General features: G+C 34.0%; 2 protein-coding genes across 2 annotated transcripts; one reads left to right on the top strand and one right to left on the bottom strand.

Annotated features, from left to right (window-relative positions):
- The first annotated feature begins 1212 nt into the window (after positions 1-1212).
- On the top strand, positions 1213-12513 carry sau (Golgi phosphoprotein 3 homolog sauron). The gene is made up of 5 exons (XM_077437293.1): positions 1213-1562; positions 8110-8257; positions 8332-8430; positions 11634-11809; positions 11884-12513. The coding sequence occupies exons 1-5, from the start codon at positions 1389-1391 to the stop codon at positions 12130-12132; spliced, it is 846 nt and encodes a 281-aa protein (XP_077293419.1). The 5' UTR covers positions 1213-1388; the 3' UTR covers positions 12133-12513.
- Positions 12514-16681: 4168 nt separating this feature from the next.
- LOC143915301 (uncharacterized) lies at positions 16682-19164 on the bottom strand. Its single transcript, XM_077435871.1, has 3 exons — positions 18884-19164; positions 18506-18814; positions 16682-18436 (listed from the first exon to the last, which is right to left on the bottom strand). Exons 1-3 carry the CDS (start codon positions 18989-18991, stop codon positions 16955-16957), a joined length of 1899 nt encoding a protein of 632 aa, XP_077291997.1. The 5' UTR covers positions 18992-19164; the 3' UTR covers positions 16682-16954.
- Positions 19165-19190: the final 26 nt, after the last annotated feature.

Genomic DNA, 19190 nt, shown 5'->3' with positions numbered 1-19190 from the left:
TATAATTAACTTATATGTACTGTTCCTCACAGAGGTGTCTCTTCGCACCTCGCAGGAATGCATCCATGTTTTTAGCAGACCTGACGCACTCAGGGAGGGCATTATACATGAGCACACCCCTGTGAAAAACACCCCCAGCCGTCTTATTCTTTCTTACTATTATATAATCATCAAAATACTTAGGTAATAACTTATGATCTAACTTATAAACAAAAGACAATGTACTAATATTTAGACTAATTCTAATACTCATCCATCCTAATTCATCTAACATACTTCCAATACTCTTAAATCTACTCACATTCAAAATAGCTCTCATAGCTTTATTCTGTATTTTTTGCATTTTTTCTAAATCTTGGCCACCAAACAAATTAAGCACAGTGGCACAATAAACCACATGTGGCAAGACAATTGAATTAAACACTATGTAGGCATATAGTACAACTGAAATGATCTCATCAGGTCACTGCAACACATATCCAGGAAAGTCATTAACGCATGGCACACGCTCGCCTCGTCAAAAGGTCGACACGTGTTTCTATACACGTATCTTGGAAACAAAGGAAGAACTCACTGAACCCATAAAAACCACGAACTACGTCCAGGCGTATGAACCCATAAAACCACGCTCGCAGCATAACTAGGGCAGCGCGAGTACCAAGAACAAAAGATGTGCACACGACACACTTCAACCCAAAACGTTTATAAAGCAACGCAGCAACCTCCACCGGCAGAGTGAGCCTCTGGAGTTCAAACAGATCACTTCTCCGAAGAAACCTCTTCGTACATACAATAACCATTGTACCAATTGAACGCAAATAAACGATCCTCTTTCAAACTACACAATACGTGTTTCGTTAGACCGGGATACGGTCTTACACTGATGACCGCCGACTACTAAATTGGCGATCTTACAACTAAAATTTTACTTTTTTTACTTAAAATATTTCTTAATCTACATAATACACCAACTTTTCTAGCCATTTTTTTTTATTTTATAGTCAGCGTGCATTTTATGTCAATGATAAAGTTTCGTATTTATTGATTTATTATTCTGAAATATCACACCTCTTGAAAAAATCCCGGATCCAACGTTGCACAAAATAAGCAGCAACGAACAGAACTTCAAAACAGGGATTTTTTTAAAGTCAACAATATACGGTAAATACTAAAAATGACGACATAAATTTTAAAACAAACAGCGTCGAATGTATTTTGACAGGTGTGTAAATGTTGGAGAGGAGCGTCAAGTTGTCGGCGTGGTTCCCAGAGGTAGTGTTGTGGCGAGTGGCGAGTGGCGAGTTCGGAGACGAGGATCTGCGTGGAGGTCGTATTTCGGAGTTGAGGAGAGTTGCGTCGGAGTCGGAGTAGGAGTCGGAGCGGGTGAGATGGAGCGTCCGTCGGGTCTGGTGCAGAGACGCAACGTGTCGCGAGGCGCGCAGCCGACTCCTGGCTCTCCGGAGGCCGAGGCGGACGATCGCCGACCCGATGACGCCGACTCCAAGGAGACCCGACTCACGCTCATGGAGGAAGTGCTGCTGCTCGGCCTCAAAGACAAGGAGGTTCTCATTCCGGTTCACCTTCTCGTTCTCCTCTCCTCTCCTCTCTCCTCTCCCCGTCTATTGTGACAGATGCCCACGCGTCAATGCCCCCACTCACCCTACCACCGAATGTCATACGTCAAAATCCTGCCATTTCTCATGTTCTACGGAGACTTTGTTTACAATCGACTCAAATCGTCATGTTTTTCAAACTGAACATTTCCTACCCATCACCTTCATGTTTTAGATATGTGTACAAAACATTTTATATGCCTCCATCCCATCCATTCCAAAGACTATATAAGTAGAGGTTGTGATTTCTCGACTTTTTTTGATTCTCGAGATTCGAGAATCTCCTTTTCTCGGAATATTTGAATCTCGAGATTTGAGAATCTTATTTTCTCGAAATATTTGAATCTCGAGAATTCGAGATTTTCTTTTTTTGTTTCTCGAGATTCTCGAGAATTCTCGAGAAAGTATAATTTTTTTTTTAATATAGTGAATTGATATAAACTTGACAACATACAAAAATCAAAAGGACACAAACACTACATATGTATATTATATCAGGGGTTTACAACTTTATTAAAGACATGACGAAAGAAAGATATAGAGAGATACAATATAGAACATTGAATAGAAAAAAAAGTAAAATTATATAAAAAAAATATTTTAAAAGAAGGCATGAAAAGAAAATAAAAATATACAAAAGTAATTTAAAATAGTAAAAATAACAATATGTAAAAAATAATTTTATAAAATTCCCAGTGTTACTACCCGGCTTTGCAAAAATATTGATCATCTATGCATATTAAAATACTGACTATAAATTGATTAATATCTAAGTGTGATTTCGTTGTAACATGTGTATATGTACTTATATGATGACCGAATAATAACTTACCGGACAAATAATAAAAATACTGACCATCTATACATATTACAATACTTCACAAAATTATTTACGAGTTAACAAGTATACAAATCAGTCAGTTTATTGAACAAAAACATGTAGTGATAAATTAAGAACATTCTCGATATTTTCGAGATTCTAATAAACGATTTCTCGAGATACGAGAATCTCGAATTTTCATAATAAAATATTCTCGAGAAATGAGAATCTCGAAATTTTACAATAAATTATTCTCGAGAAACGAGAATCAAAATTTCTCGAGAAATCTCGAGACGAGATTTCTCGATCACAACCTCTATATATAAGTATGTATGTATGTGAGATAATATAACAAATTTGATAGTAAATACATGTCTAGATTTGCATAACAAACTTTTTTATACTAAAGTCACAGAACGGGACATTCACTATTTCGAACGATCAAAAAAAAAATAATGAAGAAATTAAGAGGGCTGTACACCCGAAACCTTAATTTTGTTGCCGTTCCTTTATATTTATATATATATATAGAGTGAATGTGTCAGTTGCGCTTCGACCAGATAAAACGTATTTTAAATTGACAAAATCGAGGTTTCGTATTCTCCTATTTTCTCCTCCGAAACTGGACCAATTTTTAAAAAAATTTCATCATCAGTATGAGAAAGATATTTTCTGTGCAACTATGCGCATATTTTTTTTAAATCGGCCGTTAAATAAGCACGCTGGACTCTTCGTGGGTGTAAAAAAGAGGCGATTTTATTGATGTTTGGCGGCTCCTAGTTCCTATAAAAAATAACTAATCAAAAGATAGATAAAACCCAATGGTTGTCAGGCGAAATTTTACCGTGGCCGCACAGGTGATAATAGTAGTCCCATGGAAATGTCTGGTGGCCGCACCAAATTTAATCAAATAAATTAAAGTTACAAAAAAAAATGGATCAATTTATTCATAAAATAAAAGAAATTTTAACATTTTGGTATCTATTTATTTAATAATAATGGAAATTGCTCAATACTACTTTCTTCCAGTACAAGCCGCATTGCTGCTTCTAAGTTTGCGTCTATCAGTGTAATGCATAAAGTGCATAACACTGAATGATCTTTCGCAATATACGGTAGTGGGAAAAATAGACAATATTAATAAAACAATTGTTGCCAAATCTTTATATTGGTATCATTGTCAACGTGTATTTCCGACCAAAATTTTTGAACCGAAATATTATTAAAATGGTTATTAAGTACTTGATCGTGACTAATTTCTAATAATGCATATTTTACGTTAGCCCAGTTGATTAACCTCAATACTGAAAATGATTTTAATCTATTTTGTAGTACTAGGAAATTTTTATTTTTCATCATAATAAAAGGGGAAGATACAAAAGAAACAGTTTTAAAAAAATTCAATTCTTCGAACCTTTTATCACGTTCCAGATTCAGAGATTTAAGACACTCTATTATTTTAAGTTTTAATTTTAATTTTGAAGTTGTTTCTGTCATCTTATCTATGAAATCACTAACAAGATAAAATTGAAAAATTGTCATTTTCAACTTCTGTCACAAGGCTTTTCGCTATATTTTTTAGTTTGTCAATGATGAGCATGGTTTCTATTATTGTTAAGTTACTTTTTTGTAGTTGTTTATTAATCGAACTAATGTGCGGCAAAAAATCCTTTAGGAATAAAATCGACACTTTTATATAATTACTTTGAAGCTTATCACTTAAATCTTTATGATTTACGGCCAAAGCAGATATAACATAATCATTTAATTCACAAAGACGTTGAACACTGTTGTCAAAACTTAACCATCTAATATGATTGTAATTGAGCAATATATTGTGTTTTTCACCGTTGATTTCTCATATAGAACTAAACATGTTCGACAATTTACTACTGGTATTAATTGCATTTAATACTTTTGCCACAGTTAACTCCACATCTTCCATGCATTTAATAACAGATTTACTAACTAGCACTTCTTGATGCACAATGCATACGAAATATTTCGTTTTCACAGTCTTCGTTAAATAAATTTAATACAACCCTATTGTGACTCGAATGACTTCACTCCCATGTGTGCAAGTCAATTTCTTATTGTTCTGCATACTATTGAGAACACACTACGGATCATATTCGCGTGGAAAGAATTTTGAGGTGTTTGTTTTTTGTTGAATACAAGTCAGATGTATTCAACAAAATTCAAAATATTTTTAATTTTGCAAAAAAATTTTAAAATATATTTAATTTTTTTTAAATATTAGTATTATTTACTATTAAGTTCTAGTGCCTTAAATGAGGAAGGGAGAAGTGTAATACGTTTGTATGGACAAGGCGCTGGTGTCCAGCCCTCTTAAGAAAAAAAGGTTTTTAATTAAATTATAATGAATATGTATTTAAATATACATATACATATGTATGTATGCATGTAGAAGAGAACATATAAAAAAAGGGAACAATTTAAACGTCCATTTTATAGAATAGATGTGCATTTAAAAAAAAATTTGTACATTAAAAAAAGTTTCTGTACATTACCAAAAAAATTGTGTGCATTTCTAAATGACGGATACAGATTGCATTAGAAAGTTTGCTTTGATCATTGAAAAAAATATTTGCTACTTAAAAAGTGGATGAAATGTGCATTAAAATGATAGATGAACTGTATGGGCAATGTCGCGAATGCCAAAATACGAACCAACGTTTGGTTAGGTTTTATTTACATATTTAAGATTACATTTCACTAGTGAAATTATAATTTCATTAGTGAAATTATAATTTCATTAGTGAAATTATAATTTCATTAGTGAAATTATAATTTCATTGGTGAAATTATAATTTCATTAGTGAAATTATAATTTCATTAGTGAAATTATAATTTCATTAGTGAAATTATAATTTCACTAGTGAGAAACAAAAGTAAACACTTTTGACAGTTGACTTGTCAATAGCTGCAGACTGCAACGTTGCCACTTTTTTGTATCTATTCTAATGCTAAAATCTATTTTTTCGAATGATCTTTCATCTTTATAATGCACAACAATTCGAGATTTTTTTTAAGGTACATAGTATTTTTCTCAATGTACAGTTAAATCGTACCCTATAAAAAATAGTCACTTAATAATCCACAATTAATAAAATATATTTGATACAATTAACAGGAATTACATTTTGTTTTATATGTAAAAAAATCATTATTTTATTAAAAGTTTTTCTAGATTTTAATTTATTTCAAATTATGTTCGCCAGCTTTGCTCGATAAAAAATTTCTTTAGTCATTACAATTGCATTAATTCAGCTTCTACGGTTTCTAACAATAATCTGTTTCTCTCCTTTCTCTGGGTTGCACTTATTAGACAAGATATTCTTTCGCAAATTGCAATGGAATGTAGAATTGAGAGGATGTGGGCCACAATTTTATAAAAATTATTGCAAGCGGAATGATCCATTTCTCATACATCGTTTTTTTTTTTCTCGTTTGCTTCAGTAAAAATTTGTTTAATAAACAGACATCTTCGTATAGAAGGTCAACATTTCAAATAATATTATCAATTCTTCAATTGAAGAAAATTTTCATTTTTGGTTTAAGGACAAGACTTAAATGAATGGAAATTTGTTAATTTTGAATTCAAACCATTTCTAATTACGTACATTTTTATACATATACAAATTTTGTGAAGTGGGGATTTTCAGAGGCAATGCGGGACTCGGGATTTGTCTGTTGAACTCGGGACAGTCCCGCTCAAATAGAGACGTCTGGCAACCCTGATCTCAGAGTTCCTTGTTGTAAGGTTTCCATATCGCTCAATAGGATTTAAATTCGGGAAGGTTTTATATTATTTTTATTATGTTCATATATATGTACATTTGAAGTATCATCTTTTTTATATATATATATGGCGAATACATACTGATTCATATATATGTACATTTGAAGTATCATCTTTTTTATATATATATATGGCGAATACATACTGATTGGATGGAAAGGTGGCAGCAAGATTTCTAATATAAGACTCGCTGACAACACAACATTAATAACCAGCAATGAGGATGAAATGGTTAAACTATGTACCTCGTAGAGTAGAAACAGAGAGTTAAAAAACAGCACCCCTAGCCCATATACATGGTACGCAATCCCAAAAATCATCCCATGGAGTGTTTTCGGTGATATTTTATCCTTGTATTTATCCATGCTTGACAGTGATCCCATATTTCAAGAAATATAGGAGAAACTGGTCGGTTGGATATGCATACACGTGTGACCTCCCAAACATATGCATTCTGCACGTGCAACTACACCCGAAACTTCGGTTTGGGAAATACCCACTGTTTACGATCATGGAACACCCACTGTTTACCAGCCAGGGACGTAACGTCCCATACCACTCAGTGTGTTTTCGCCGTAAACCTCTTTGTTGACAAATTCAAGTCTATCATAATTTCCAATGCTTCAAAAGACTTTATGGAGAAGCAATGCCTCCATCCTGCAAGATTTGAGGGTTGGCAATATCTCTCATCCTTTTGTCTTAGGCGTATCTTCCAGTTCTTTGGGCACACCGTGAAGTGAGACTAAGACAGCCTGAAACTTTCTTGAAAGCATTGAGGGAAGCAGAGGAAGAGGATGATTCCTAACAAGATGGAGTGACCAGGTCAGGTTGCCACGGAAAAACTGTATTTCGATTCACTGCGAGCTGCTGGGTGTCGAGAACCATTACGAGCCGGATTATGGAAGTTAGAAGACGGGAAAGCTACCCTCAGACTCGAGGAAAGCGACCGTAAAGAAAATCCTATTAGGAAGTTAAAGATTGTATTTACTTAAGTGCCTTGACCTCGAGAGAAGGGGCATGCCAATTAGAAATCCGCAGGAGAATAGGAATGGCGAAAAAGGTGATAATCAGTCTGACAAAGATATGAAAAAACTGTTTTGTTCTATATAATGAGAAAAACTGGAATCCCACTGCATTGTATGCAGTCGAAACATGGACACTAAAATATAGAGAAAGGGACTGCAGATTCATCTCGATCCTGAAAAGGCTGGCAGTTTCGAAGAGAGACTCCACAACGTGTAGGAAAAGAACTCCTTCTTACTTTGGCCATATTGCCAGGAAGGATGTGGAGAGTCTAGAGAAGTTGTTAGTCACCGGATCACTAGAAGGAAAGCGAGGGAGAAGACAGGCTCCCATAAAATGGTCAGATCTAACTGACAGAATCATCCCTAAACGCCGCTTTCAACTTGGCACAGAACCGGGAAGAGTGGAGGCGGATCGTCCACCGAATCCGAGATGATAGAAATAACCACAATGCTCAGTATTGAGCAAACGGGAAAGAAGATTTTTGAGCTTATTCTTCAATAGATATAAAAATTTTGTCAGTAGACTTAAGTCAGTAATTATAATGCAGGATGTATGTAGTGTGGAAACGAAGCATTATGAGATTTGTAAGAATATGTTGATTAACATTTCGTAGCGCATGACAAATATGTACATATATTAGTTATCTGCTTCTCGTAACACAGTCAAGTATTTAGAACTCGTTTGAACCAATTTATCGCAGTCGGCGCAAATTCACTGATAAACCCACATGATTATTAAAAAATTATTGCCTTTTAAACATACGTTTTAAGTACGTATGTATGTATATTCGTCCTCACATATTGATAATGTTTTCATTGTTTTTGCAGGGGTATACGTCATTTTGGAATGACTGCATATCGAGCGGTTTGAGGGGATGCATACTTATTGAATTGGGACTGAGGGGGCGAATAGAACTAGAACGAGCTGGAATGAGAAGAAAGGGACTCTTATCCAGGAAATTAATCGTTAAATCGGGTAATTGGAACGTTTCAATTTACATTGGGCTAATGTTAGTTTATTCGATTTTCTTATGCTTATTCGTTCTTTAGACACTCCGACTGGAGACGTTCTTCTCGATGAAGCGCTCAAGCACATGAAAGAAACGGATCCACCCGAGACTGTTCAAAGTTGGATAGAATATTTGAGTGGTAAGTTTCGTTTTATGTAAGTAAGATAGGCTTGTGAATATTGCTAAGATTATTTTTTAGTTGATTTTAGGCTGTTGTGATGACTTTTCGATTTTGAATCACCAAACTTGGAATAATACTACCTCACGGTGCTCTTAATTTAGATTTTATACAGCTTTTGACTCATTCTGATAATCTGAACTTTTGATAATTGTAATATTTATCTATTGAAATATTCATACCTGTTCATACAAAAAAACATACCACATGCCACAAATTGTTGTTGTTGCACAGTGGTGGGTTCAGGATCCAAATGAAAAGACCAAGTCGCTTCACAGCATTTATACAACGATTCAAGAGTTCCACACGGATCCACCGCTCACTCCAGAATAATCTGATCTACCGTGTATATCTCCTTATAAAGGACAAGTTGCCCAGCAATGCTTCCCTGATCCATTAATGCGTCTATTGTCTAGGCACTTAAAAGTCTACCCTGGCGAGTCTATTGTTTACGCACGCACTCGTCCAGGTCTGTGAGAACTCCAATGTATCCTTTGTTCGGGACTTACCGAGTACTGTTAGCCTAATCCGGGGTATCTATTGTTCACCCACTTTAATGCACTTAGACAGTCGATGCTCTCTCCCATGTTCCACTTTTACAATATTATATATACCAGGTAAACCCCAGTGCGCCTTCCTGGTAAATTATCTTCTTCTATCTCGTTTGCTCGATGCTGAGCGCCGTGGTCATTGTTGTCACTTTGAATTTAATGAACGATACGCCTACGCTCTTCCCGGACGTTCCCGCCAGTTCTTTTATTTGGTTACACCATATCTTGGGAGACTGTCCTCTCGCTCGCTTTCCCTACTGGACTCAACCACCTCACCCTCTCTGGACTCAACATTCTTCCTGGCCATATGGCCAAAATAGGAAAGAACCCTTTTTCTACATGTTGTAGAGAGTCTCTGTGACTGCCAGCTCTTGAAGAAAGAAATGTTCGTGGCCAATTATAAACATCGATGCTCTATAAACAATTTACAGAGCATCGTAGAGACATCTATGCATAAATTTGACAAACATTGTTGGATCTTGGCCAGCAGCACCTAGCTTGAGATTGAACTCGTGGCCACTCAATTGAAAGCATTACACGCTAACCTATGCTGCTCGTTATATTACATATATATATATATATATATATATATATATATATATATATATATATATATATATATATATATATATATATATATATATATATATATATATATATATATATATATATACAGCAGCAGTCACATAAAACGGAACGCTTAAGCGAAACATGTTTTTGCGTGAAATTTCGGTAATCTTATATAAAACCAAAACTGAAAGTCATTTAAATGATAGGTTGTATCATAGTGCATTCGTGTAACACCAAACGTGAAAATAAAAGGTGATAAAGATGAGTTGGGGAGAAATTTAATGGAGGGCAGATTTTACGACCGTGCGTTGACTTCACGGTTAAATGAAATTTGAAATGAAAATAGCACTATACATATACATTATTAATTTTATTACAGTCACATATTATTATTTACAACTTATAAAAAAGAAATTAATATTTTGTAGCGGCTCCTTTCGATTTTATAACTTATTTTATTCGGTTTGGCATAGAATCTACTAAAGTTTTTAAATTTTCGATTGGGAGGTCTTCGTACCATATCTTTTCTATTATTTCTTTCAACGATTTAAGAGTAGAAACATTGTTCTTCCTTATCCTGTACTTGATACACATCCATAAATTTTCGATTGGATTTAAATCGGGACTATTGCCAGGTCATGGTAGTGTCTTTACACCCATTTCTTGTAAATAGTCCCGAACTTAAAAAAAGTAAAAAAAAAAATTCAGTTTTTTGATTGAAATTTTATAATTTATATTCAATGCTATCAAATAAAATGAATACTCACCAATTTAGCTCGATGACAAGGGGCAGAGTCATCTTGAAAAATTATATCATCGGAATATGAAAGGTGGTTTTCCATCGATGGGACAAAGCTTTCTTCTAAAATTTTTTTATATTTTTTTCCATCGATGGCACCTTGTAGAAACTCCAATTGTCCAATGTTATGGTACGAAAAGCATCCCCAGACCATTTGACTTGGAAGATCCTTAACAGTTTTAAGGGTACAATTTTCATTATACCTTTCGCCAACTTTCCTTCGGACATACGGAAAACCATCAGGACTATAGAGGTTAAACTTTGATTCGTCGGAAAGTATCACTCGTTGGCAATCTGATGGACTCCAATTTTCATGTGCTTTCGCCCATTCCAATCGATTGTTTTTCATTCTCTTGGTTAGTAATGGGTTTTTTGCAGCTTTCCGACCGTACAGTCCAGCTTCTCTGAGTCGCCTTCTTACTGTTGAGTCGCTGATTTCCATGGAAAATTGTGAAGATGCATCTGTTCTTAATTCTACAGCAGTTTTGAATCGCTGCTGTAAAGATAATCTGGTTATTACACGGTCTTGCCTCTCCGATGTGCATCTTTTCAGTCCGGTCCCCTTCTTACGATCAAAACTTCCAGATTCTCTTTTTTTTTTCCAGTAATCTCGAAACAGTCGATATAGAACATCCCATTTTCTTGGAAATTGACCGAAAGGAAAATCCTGAACTCGCCAATGTCGCGATTTTTACACTCTTCTGCAATGATAACTGAGCTCGTTTTTTCATGTTGACGTGCTAAAATTCGAATTTGATGCTTTCTCCTTGAAAACCCACACTAAACTGAACTCAAATCTTAGAAAACAATCATATTTAGAATATTTGGTCGTTAAAAACCCTACACATAAAGGGATAATCCTTTAATGGCCTCGAAGTCGTAAAATTCACAAGCGTTCCGTTTTATGTGACTGCCGGTGTATATATATATATATATATATATATATATATATATATATATATATATATATATATATATATATATATATATATATATATATATATAATAATTTTAATACCACCTTTATACAAAACATCAAGAGATGTATTGTATTGTAATCGTGAGAAAATTCGATCTTGATTTGTACCCAGTATTAATCACTGATGAAGTTTTCACAGTTTTTATTTGGTTGAAAGTTACATCGCTTATGAAGTGAGCTTATCTACATATGATAGATACATATATCCATTATGTCTAGTTTATAGTGGAATTGCAAACATTTCATGAGTTATCTTTGATTTCAGGTGAAACTTGGAATCCCCTAAAATTAAGGTATCAGTTGAAAAACGTCCGAGAACGACTTGCCAAAAATCTCGTAGAGAAAGGAGTACTTACGACCGAGAAACAAAATTTTTTGCTCTTCGACATGACCACACATCCTCTGACGGACAACGTGATAAAATGTCGACTCGTCAGAAAGGTCAGAATCGATTTCATCATCGTCGCGATACGTTCGGTTTCGTCGATTGAAACGTCTGTTTGTGCGTGTTTCAGATCCAAGAGGCGGTCCTTTCGGAGTGGATAAACGACCCGCAGAGGATGGACCGTCGCACGGCAGCTTTGCTGGTGCTCGCGCACGCCTCGGACGTGCTGGAGAACGCCTTCGCGCCGCTGCCCGACGAGGAGTACGAGCTGGCCACGTGGCGGGTGCGCAAACTCTTGGACCTGGACTTTGAGCAGGAGAGTCTCAAGCAGAACGCGTTAGAAATAATGTGGGCGGTGTTCGCCGCGTTCGCCAAATAGCGGCCGGTCGGCAGCAGCTACTGGTGGTAGTGACGTCTCCGTCTCTCATCCGCCCGCACCAACCCGCTGCGTCTCTCCCTCGGAACTATAACAATCTATGTGGGTAAAATTGGATCGTATCAACGCCACTTTTGTAATCTGTCTCACACACTGTCCCAGACTGATACAAACAAGAAGAAATGGAAAACAAACAAATTTACAAGATTTAACAATTCTGACGTGTATGTATGTAGTAATTGCCGTTTGGTTTTTTGAATTTCATATTTTTGACAATTGTCATGTTTGTATATCAAATTTACTTGATACGTATGTGATGGATTTTTATTTTTATTTTTTTTTTGTTTCGTAAGATTTTATTAAGATAATTTATTTACATATATATACTATTTTGTTTTTATTTTCTTTATTTCAAATTTAATGTGATTTTATAATGACGTTTTTCCCATAGCGCAAAACAGCAATCAGAGCATTAATATAAATTATATTGTATTACTTTACTTTTCTACTTTGTGGCAATTTTTTTAAAATATTATATTATATATATATTGAAATAATTATGTATTTAATACTTTTTAATCTACATATGTAGTTACGTTTGTACGGCCAGTGTGTTAGCATTTTGCGAATGGGTACCATTTATCGGCCCGGCAAATAGAAAGAATTTCCCTCTCTAAAACAGATTCGGTTTTCAAACGTCACATGGGTTGCCAGTAACAAAAATAAATACCGACCTAATCTTGAGTGAATAAGGCGAACCCTAACTTAACCTAACCCTTAAATAAATAAGTGTTGGCTGCTAAGGTATTACGATTACCCAGTGAAAATGTAACTGGTTATGATTTCACTGACACGTCAAATTTTATTTTTGTTACTGACGACCCATTTGACGTTTGATTTGCTGAGCGAACGCTGATTCTGTCGTGCGAGCTATTTTAGAGATGTTAATTTGACATTTGTCGTGTGATTTATTTTACAGCCGTGCCAATAATATTATCCCTTTGCGAATACCTAATCATTAATTGGTGCTCTAATGTGGGTATATTGTCGAGCGTTGCTGTTTGAAATGCCGGTGGAGCTTGCTAAAGCGTCAATTCGTTTTATTATTATTGGCTAGTTGCTTGCATAGAGTGCCAATAGGTTGCCTGTGAAAACGTAGCTTAATGATTCATTCAAATCATCAAAGGAAAGTTCGAAATTTCATATCAATTTCGGCAATATTTAAACACACACACAAAGCAATGCCATTCATTTTTTTTTTCAGTATAAAAAAAAATCATATTTGTATTTTTTTTTAGTATTAAAAATGTGAACGAAAATCCAGTCATTATATTATTTAAGTTTTAGTGAAAATTTTATTATTTTATCGTACATATCTGATGTCAGTATGATAAATTTACTTCTTGAATATTAAATGTATATTTCATATTTTAATTAATATGCTCGGGGGTCGTTTATCATCGTATAATATATTGTTTGATTCAGATGAAAAATTTTCCACTTTATAATGATAATAACAAATTGTTACTGATTTTTTCAATCGGCCGTTGTTTTGCATAGTTTTTTATTGCGTGTAATAATTCAACGGTCCCCCGCACGCGTTTGTTGTATATACATATATATATATAAAATGCCAATTGAAATGTAAAAATCATTTAGTTAATATATGTAGATAATAAACAAAAAATAAATAAATAAAAATAAAAAAGATTAGCAACGAGGGGGGAATATTAAAGTTTTTGTACAATTAAAGATGTAAGTTAGATTTTGATTGATTTATATATATAAAAATTTTCTTTCCCGATATGGTCTAAATGTAAATCCATTTTATTATATACATATGTATAGTCAAATTCAGTGTTTCATGAAAGTGTATGATGCTATATTTATCTGATGTAACGCATATATATTACATACATATATATATATATGAACTAAACGAAACTTTTACACGTAAGACTGCTTTTTTCAGATATACTATTATATACGTTATTTATTTAGTGCACTAAACTATTATTCATATTATTACAAAATAAAAATCTTTATATCATGTAATATTTGAACACTACGATACGATTTAAAACAACAACAAAAAAATCACCAACGGTGAAGATTGTGCAGCACAATATATTGCATGGTGTGATTTCACTTGATTTTGCCATTATAAATATTATTATTATATGTAATAAATAGTTTTGGGATTGAATATATATATAAATTTGTTTAGTATTCATATCATTGTATATTTTTTCTCGCTTAAATTGTGAGAATTAACATTTTGATATGACAATTGAATGTTTTATTATGTTATTATTATAGATATGTGAAATATTGTCTCGCTTTTGTGCTATTTTTACGAAACAAATGCATATTTTCAAAATAGTCATTCCAAATGTTTTCGATTTTTATTTTGTAACACATTTTTTCTTTTGTTAGTTGATATTTTTGAATGCGATTCATTTGTTTTGCTTATTTCTTTGTACAGGATTTGTTCATTTTAAAATAAATGTATGAAAATACGTAATATCTACATTTAAAATATATATTTATATATAATTTTTATTTTGAACTAATTATAAACGTGTGAATCATATTATTTTTGCGATAACGCAATCTGTTGAAACGACAAGAGAATTATTTTCTTGCTATTTTCCACGCCTTAGTTTATTATATTATATTTGATTAATATAAGTTGTTAAGTGTATGAATTTTAAAATTATAAAAATAATCAAAATAAGTATTATTTCCTTTAGTTTTACAGTTAGTTCCTTTATAATCTTTTTTTTTCTAATATACATATGCATAAAAAAAAACAATATTGATTTTTACTGGATGTTATTTTAGAACGATCCATTTGTAAATTTATCGCTTATAATGATATGATATATGATATAACAGTAATATATCTGGTGCATATGGAGAAATGTTAATTGTAAATAAGATAAATAAAAATATCAGTTCACACTTTTGTTTTTATTTTTACGCACGTTTGATTCTCTCGTACTTATCGCGGAAGCATATCTAAGCCGTATAATTCGACATGTTTATGTATAAGATAATGTATTTATGTAATGACGATACAAAAAATCATGCAGGTGCATTCTGTAATTCATCATATATGTACATATGTACATACATAAACGTCACTCGTAAAAGAATTTTTCAATCAATGTGTTTCGTCAGTAATGACACGAAGCATTGAATGCTGAAATGTTGTATGCACTAAAAGATACATCGGACGCTGTATGCTGACATTGAAATGGCAAAAGAAGTGCCCGAATGGTACCCAAAATAATGCAAAAGCCTTCAGTGGCGACAGTAGGGGTGGAGTCACCTAAAAATAATTTTTCATTCATTATTAATATTTATTAATTGTTATGACTTACGAGAGAGAAGCGCCAAAACAGAAGCTAAGTTAACGCGTTGTTTCTGGATTGCATATCCATCTGACTGAATCAGTAAACTTTCTTACCTTTAGGTACATATACTGATTTCTCAGGAATTCGAACGAAAGTCAATTATGGCTCATGTTTGATGCTGTATATAGCTGCACAAGACGGATTTCGCGGTAGCTGTATAAATACAGAAAACTGTATATATACAGAAATTTCAATGAGGTGTGTAACCGCTCGAGGATCGTCATACAACGAATATGTCGAATTAGCGTTTTTCAATTTGAATAATTTGGTGTTGCCCCCAACGTAGCAAACATGAGCCATAACTGACTTTCGTTCGAATTCCTGAGAAATCAGTATATGTGCCTAAAGGTAAGAAAGTTTACTGATTCAGTCAGATGGAGATGCAATCCAGAAACAACGCGTTAACTTAGCTTCTGTTTTGGCGCTTCTCTCTCGTAAGTCATAACAATTAACAAATATGAATAATCAATGAAAAATTATTTATAGGGGACTCCACCCCTACTGTCGCCACTGAAGGTTTTTGCATTATTTTGGGTACCATTCGGGCACTTCTTTTGCCAAGAACCAGATTTTATGTATTTGTTCAGATTGTTGGCTGCAAAGTCAGTGGTTAGTTTAGTTCCGTTCAAAACTGACATTATAATAGATTTATAAATGTAAAAAAAAAATTTAAAATAAAATAGTACTTAAGCCTTTGTGCGCTGACGTCTTTTCTGTTGAAAGCCCGCCACACTGAAAATTTCGCCAACATTGCCAACTAGAATTATTTAAAAATTCAATAGAAAGCAGGTATAAAAATTGAAACTAATCCAAACAAACCCCAGATAACTACCGCCGATGATATCGAGTTTTGTAAAGGTGTGTTTAGACTAATATATCAATATAAAATAAACAAAAGAAGTCTATTAATGAATGTATTTTTCCAAAACTATTTCCATCTTCATTGTTGTTAAAATGTAATGCTCACAATCTAAATGCCAAGCCACAATCTAAAATACTCGGCAGTTAGGGATTTCCATCGGGTAATTCTGCTATGGTTATAAATTCAGAAATTCCGGTGTAAACCAGTCTTTATAAACATTGATAAATGAATGACACGGATTACACGACCCATGTTCAAGGCATTTTTTATTCAATGCTACCTGTGAAGGCTTAGCGGGTAGTATTCTTGTTTACTTTGTACATGCTCAAAATACAACGCCTATCGGCGTTTTTCAGGCCCAAGGACTTGTTGGCAAAACGCCACTTGGCGTTTGTCAGCATTAAAAAGGTAAATAAACAATACTTTTATACGTTGATATTAGGAAAATTCAATGCATTTATTTTTCGATCATTTTTATACCAAAGATGGTATTGAAGTGAGATGGCGGAAATTAAATATTAGAAAGATGTGAAAGTTTTTTTATTTAAGATGTTTTTATGGTTGTTTCAATGTGACATTTCGAATGTTTCACAAGCATATATTTTTCAACAAAGGATTTTAAACAAATGTCACATTGGTGTGGTTTTAACCCGATGTGGGATTTCAAATGTAAAGCAAGGTTAGATTTTTCAGCAAAAGATATTAAACAAATTTCGCATTTGTGCAGCTTTTCCCCAGTATGGGTCCTTCTGTGCTTCATGAGGGTTAATTCTGTAGAAAATAATTTTGAACAAATGTTGCATTTGTACAGCCCGCTATGAAATCCTTCATGTTTCACAAGGTAAGATTTTGTAGCGAATGATTTCAAACAAGTTTCACATTTGTATGGTTTTTCCCCAGTATGGGATATTTTATGCGCGGTGAGAGTAGACTTTTGAGAGAACGATTTTAAGCAAATATCACATTTGTAAGGCTTTTCCCCGGTGTGAGACCTTTCATGTCGCACATAGTCAGCTTTCATAACGAATGATTTCAAGCAAATGTTACATTTGTGTGGTTTTACCCCAGTATGAGAGCTCATATGCCTTGAAAGGTTAGACGTATTTGTGAACAATTTTGAGCAGATATCACACGACTTTTTCCTAATTAGACAATTTATTCCGCAATGTTTCGATTTCATGTGCGCATCGTAACCACTATTTGAAGGAAATGATTTGGAACAAATATCACACTTATATGGCTTTTCCCCAGTATGAAATCTTTCGTGTATCGTAAGCTGAAATGTAGTAGCAAACGATTTCGAACAAAAATTACATTTATACGGCTTTTCCCCAGTGTGATATCTTCCGTGTCTCACAAGTTCATATTTTGTAGCGAATGTTTTTAAACAAACATCGCACTTGTGTGGTTTATCTCCAGTGTGCGATTTCACGTGAACGATTAGACTACTTTTTTGCGTGAATGATTTTGGACAAATGTCACATTTGAACGGCTTTTCCCCAGTATGGGTTATTTTGTGTCTGTCAACGTCAGATTTTGCAACGAAAGATTTTGAACAAATGTTACATTTGTACGGTTTTTCGCCAGTATGAGATCGTTCATGAACCAAAAGGCTAGATTTTTGAGTGAACGATTTCAAACAGATGTCACATTTGTACGGTTTTTCCCCGGTATGAGATCTATCATGTTTTACGAGTTCAGATTTTGTCGCAAATAGTTTTGAGCAAATGTCACACTTGTGTGGCTTCAACCCAGCATGAGATCTTTCAGCGTGCATCACAAGGTTAGATTTTCGAGCGAATGATTTTAAGCAAATATCACACTTGTACGGCTTTTCTCCAGTGTGAGATCTTTCATGTTCCGCAAGGTGAGCTTTTCTAGCAAATGATTTTGAACAAATACTACATTTGTTAATATTAGAATGTGTGGAACATATTTTATCTGAAGTTGTTGGTAATGGTAAAGGCTCAATATCGATAACTATTTCCGATTTAGAACCACCCGAAGCAACGTTTTCTCCACGCATCTGTAAAATAAAACGCATGTTATCATTTCATGTGTGATAATTTTACACTGATATAAGAAATCACTTTACCAGTGAATTTGTATTTTCAATTAAATGGACGTTTTGCTTAGAATCGCTCCATTCTAATTCTCTATTATTATTTGACTCGTCAGCGACGAGAGCATTACAAACGTTTACTGGCGCATCGACACTGGATTCTGCCTTCCACACTAAATCTTCAAGCAAAATCTCCTCCGGTTTGATTTGCAAAAACTTATTTAGCCTCAGTTTAGATGTATCGCCACTTTGGATACAAACGTTTCGAAAACTGTTAAGCAATTCTAGATTATTGTCACACGTTGGACATATCGTATCTGGCAATCCATCATCTCTCTCAACCTGCAAATGATGAAGCGGAAATGAGACTTACTAATCAAATGGTACAAGTCAAAAGAAACCGAAACTGACCTGCAGCTGACAGCAGGTCCAAATGCGTTGAACCAGTGGATGAGGATTGTTATGGATGGAGACAGAAGTCTCACATGGAGAGAAACGAAGGCAAAGTCTACACTCCATCGCACAAGAAAAGCAAATGTATGATGTAAATGCGAAAGTGTAATATCTCTTGTCAATTTATCATGCATGATTTGGTCTAAATTGCGTGAGTTTTCAGCTATAAGCTACAATACCAACAAATCTTGTTTTATTTTATCTTTTATTTACATCTTATGTACATAATTTATGTAACCATCATCCATCCATGTTGGCATTTATG

The sequence above is a fragment of the Arctopsyche grandis genome, chromosome 8 (assembly GCF_051622035.1).
Source record: "Arctopsyche grandis isolate Sample6627 chromosome 8, ASM5162203v2, whole genome shotgun sequence".
Classification (NCBI taxonomy): domain Eukaryota; kingdom Metazoa; phylum Arthropoda; class Insecta; order Trichoptera; family Hydropsychidae; genus Arctopsyche; species Arctopsyche grandis.
This window is presented reverse-complemented; position numbering and strand designations above follow the sequence as displayed.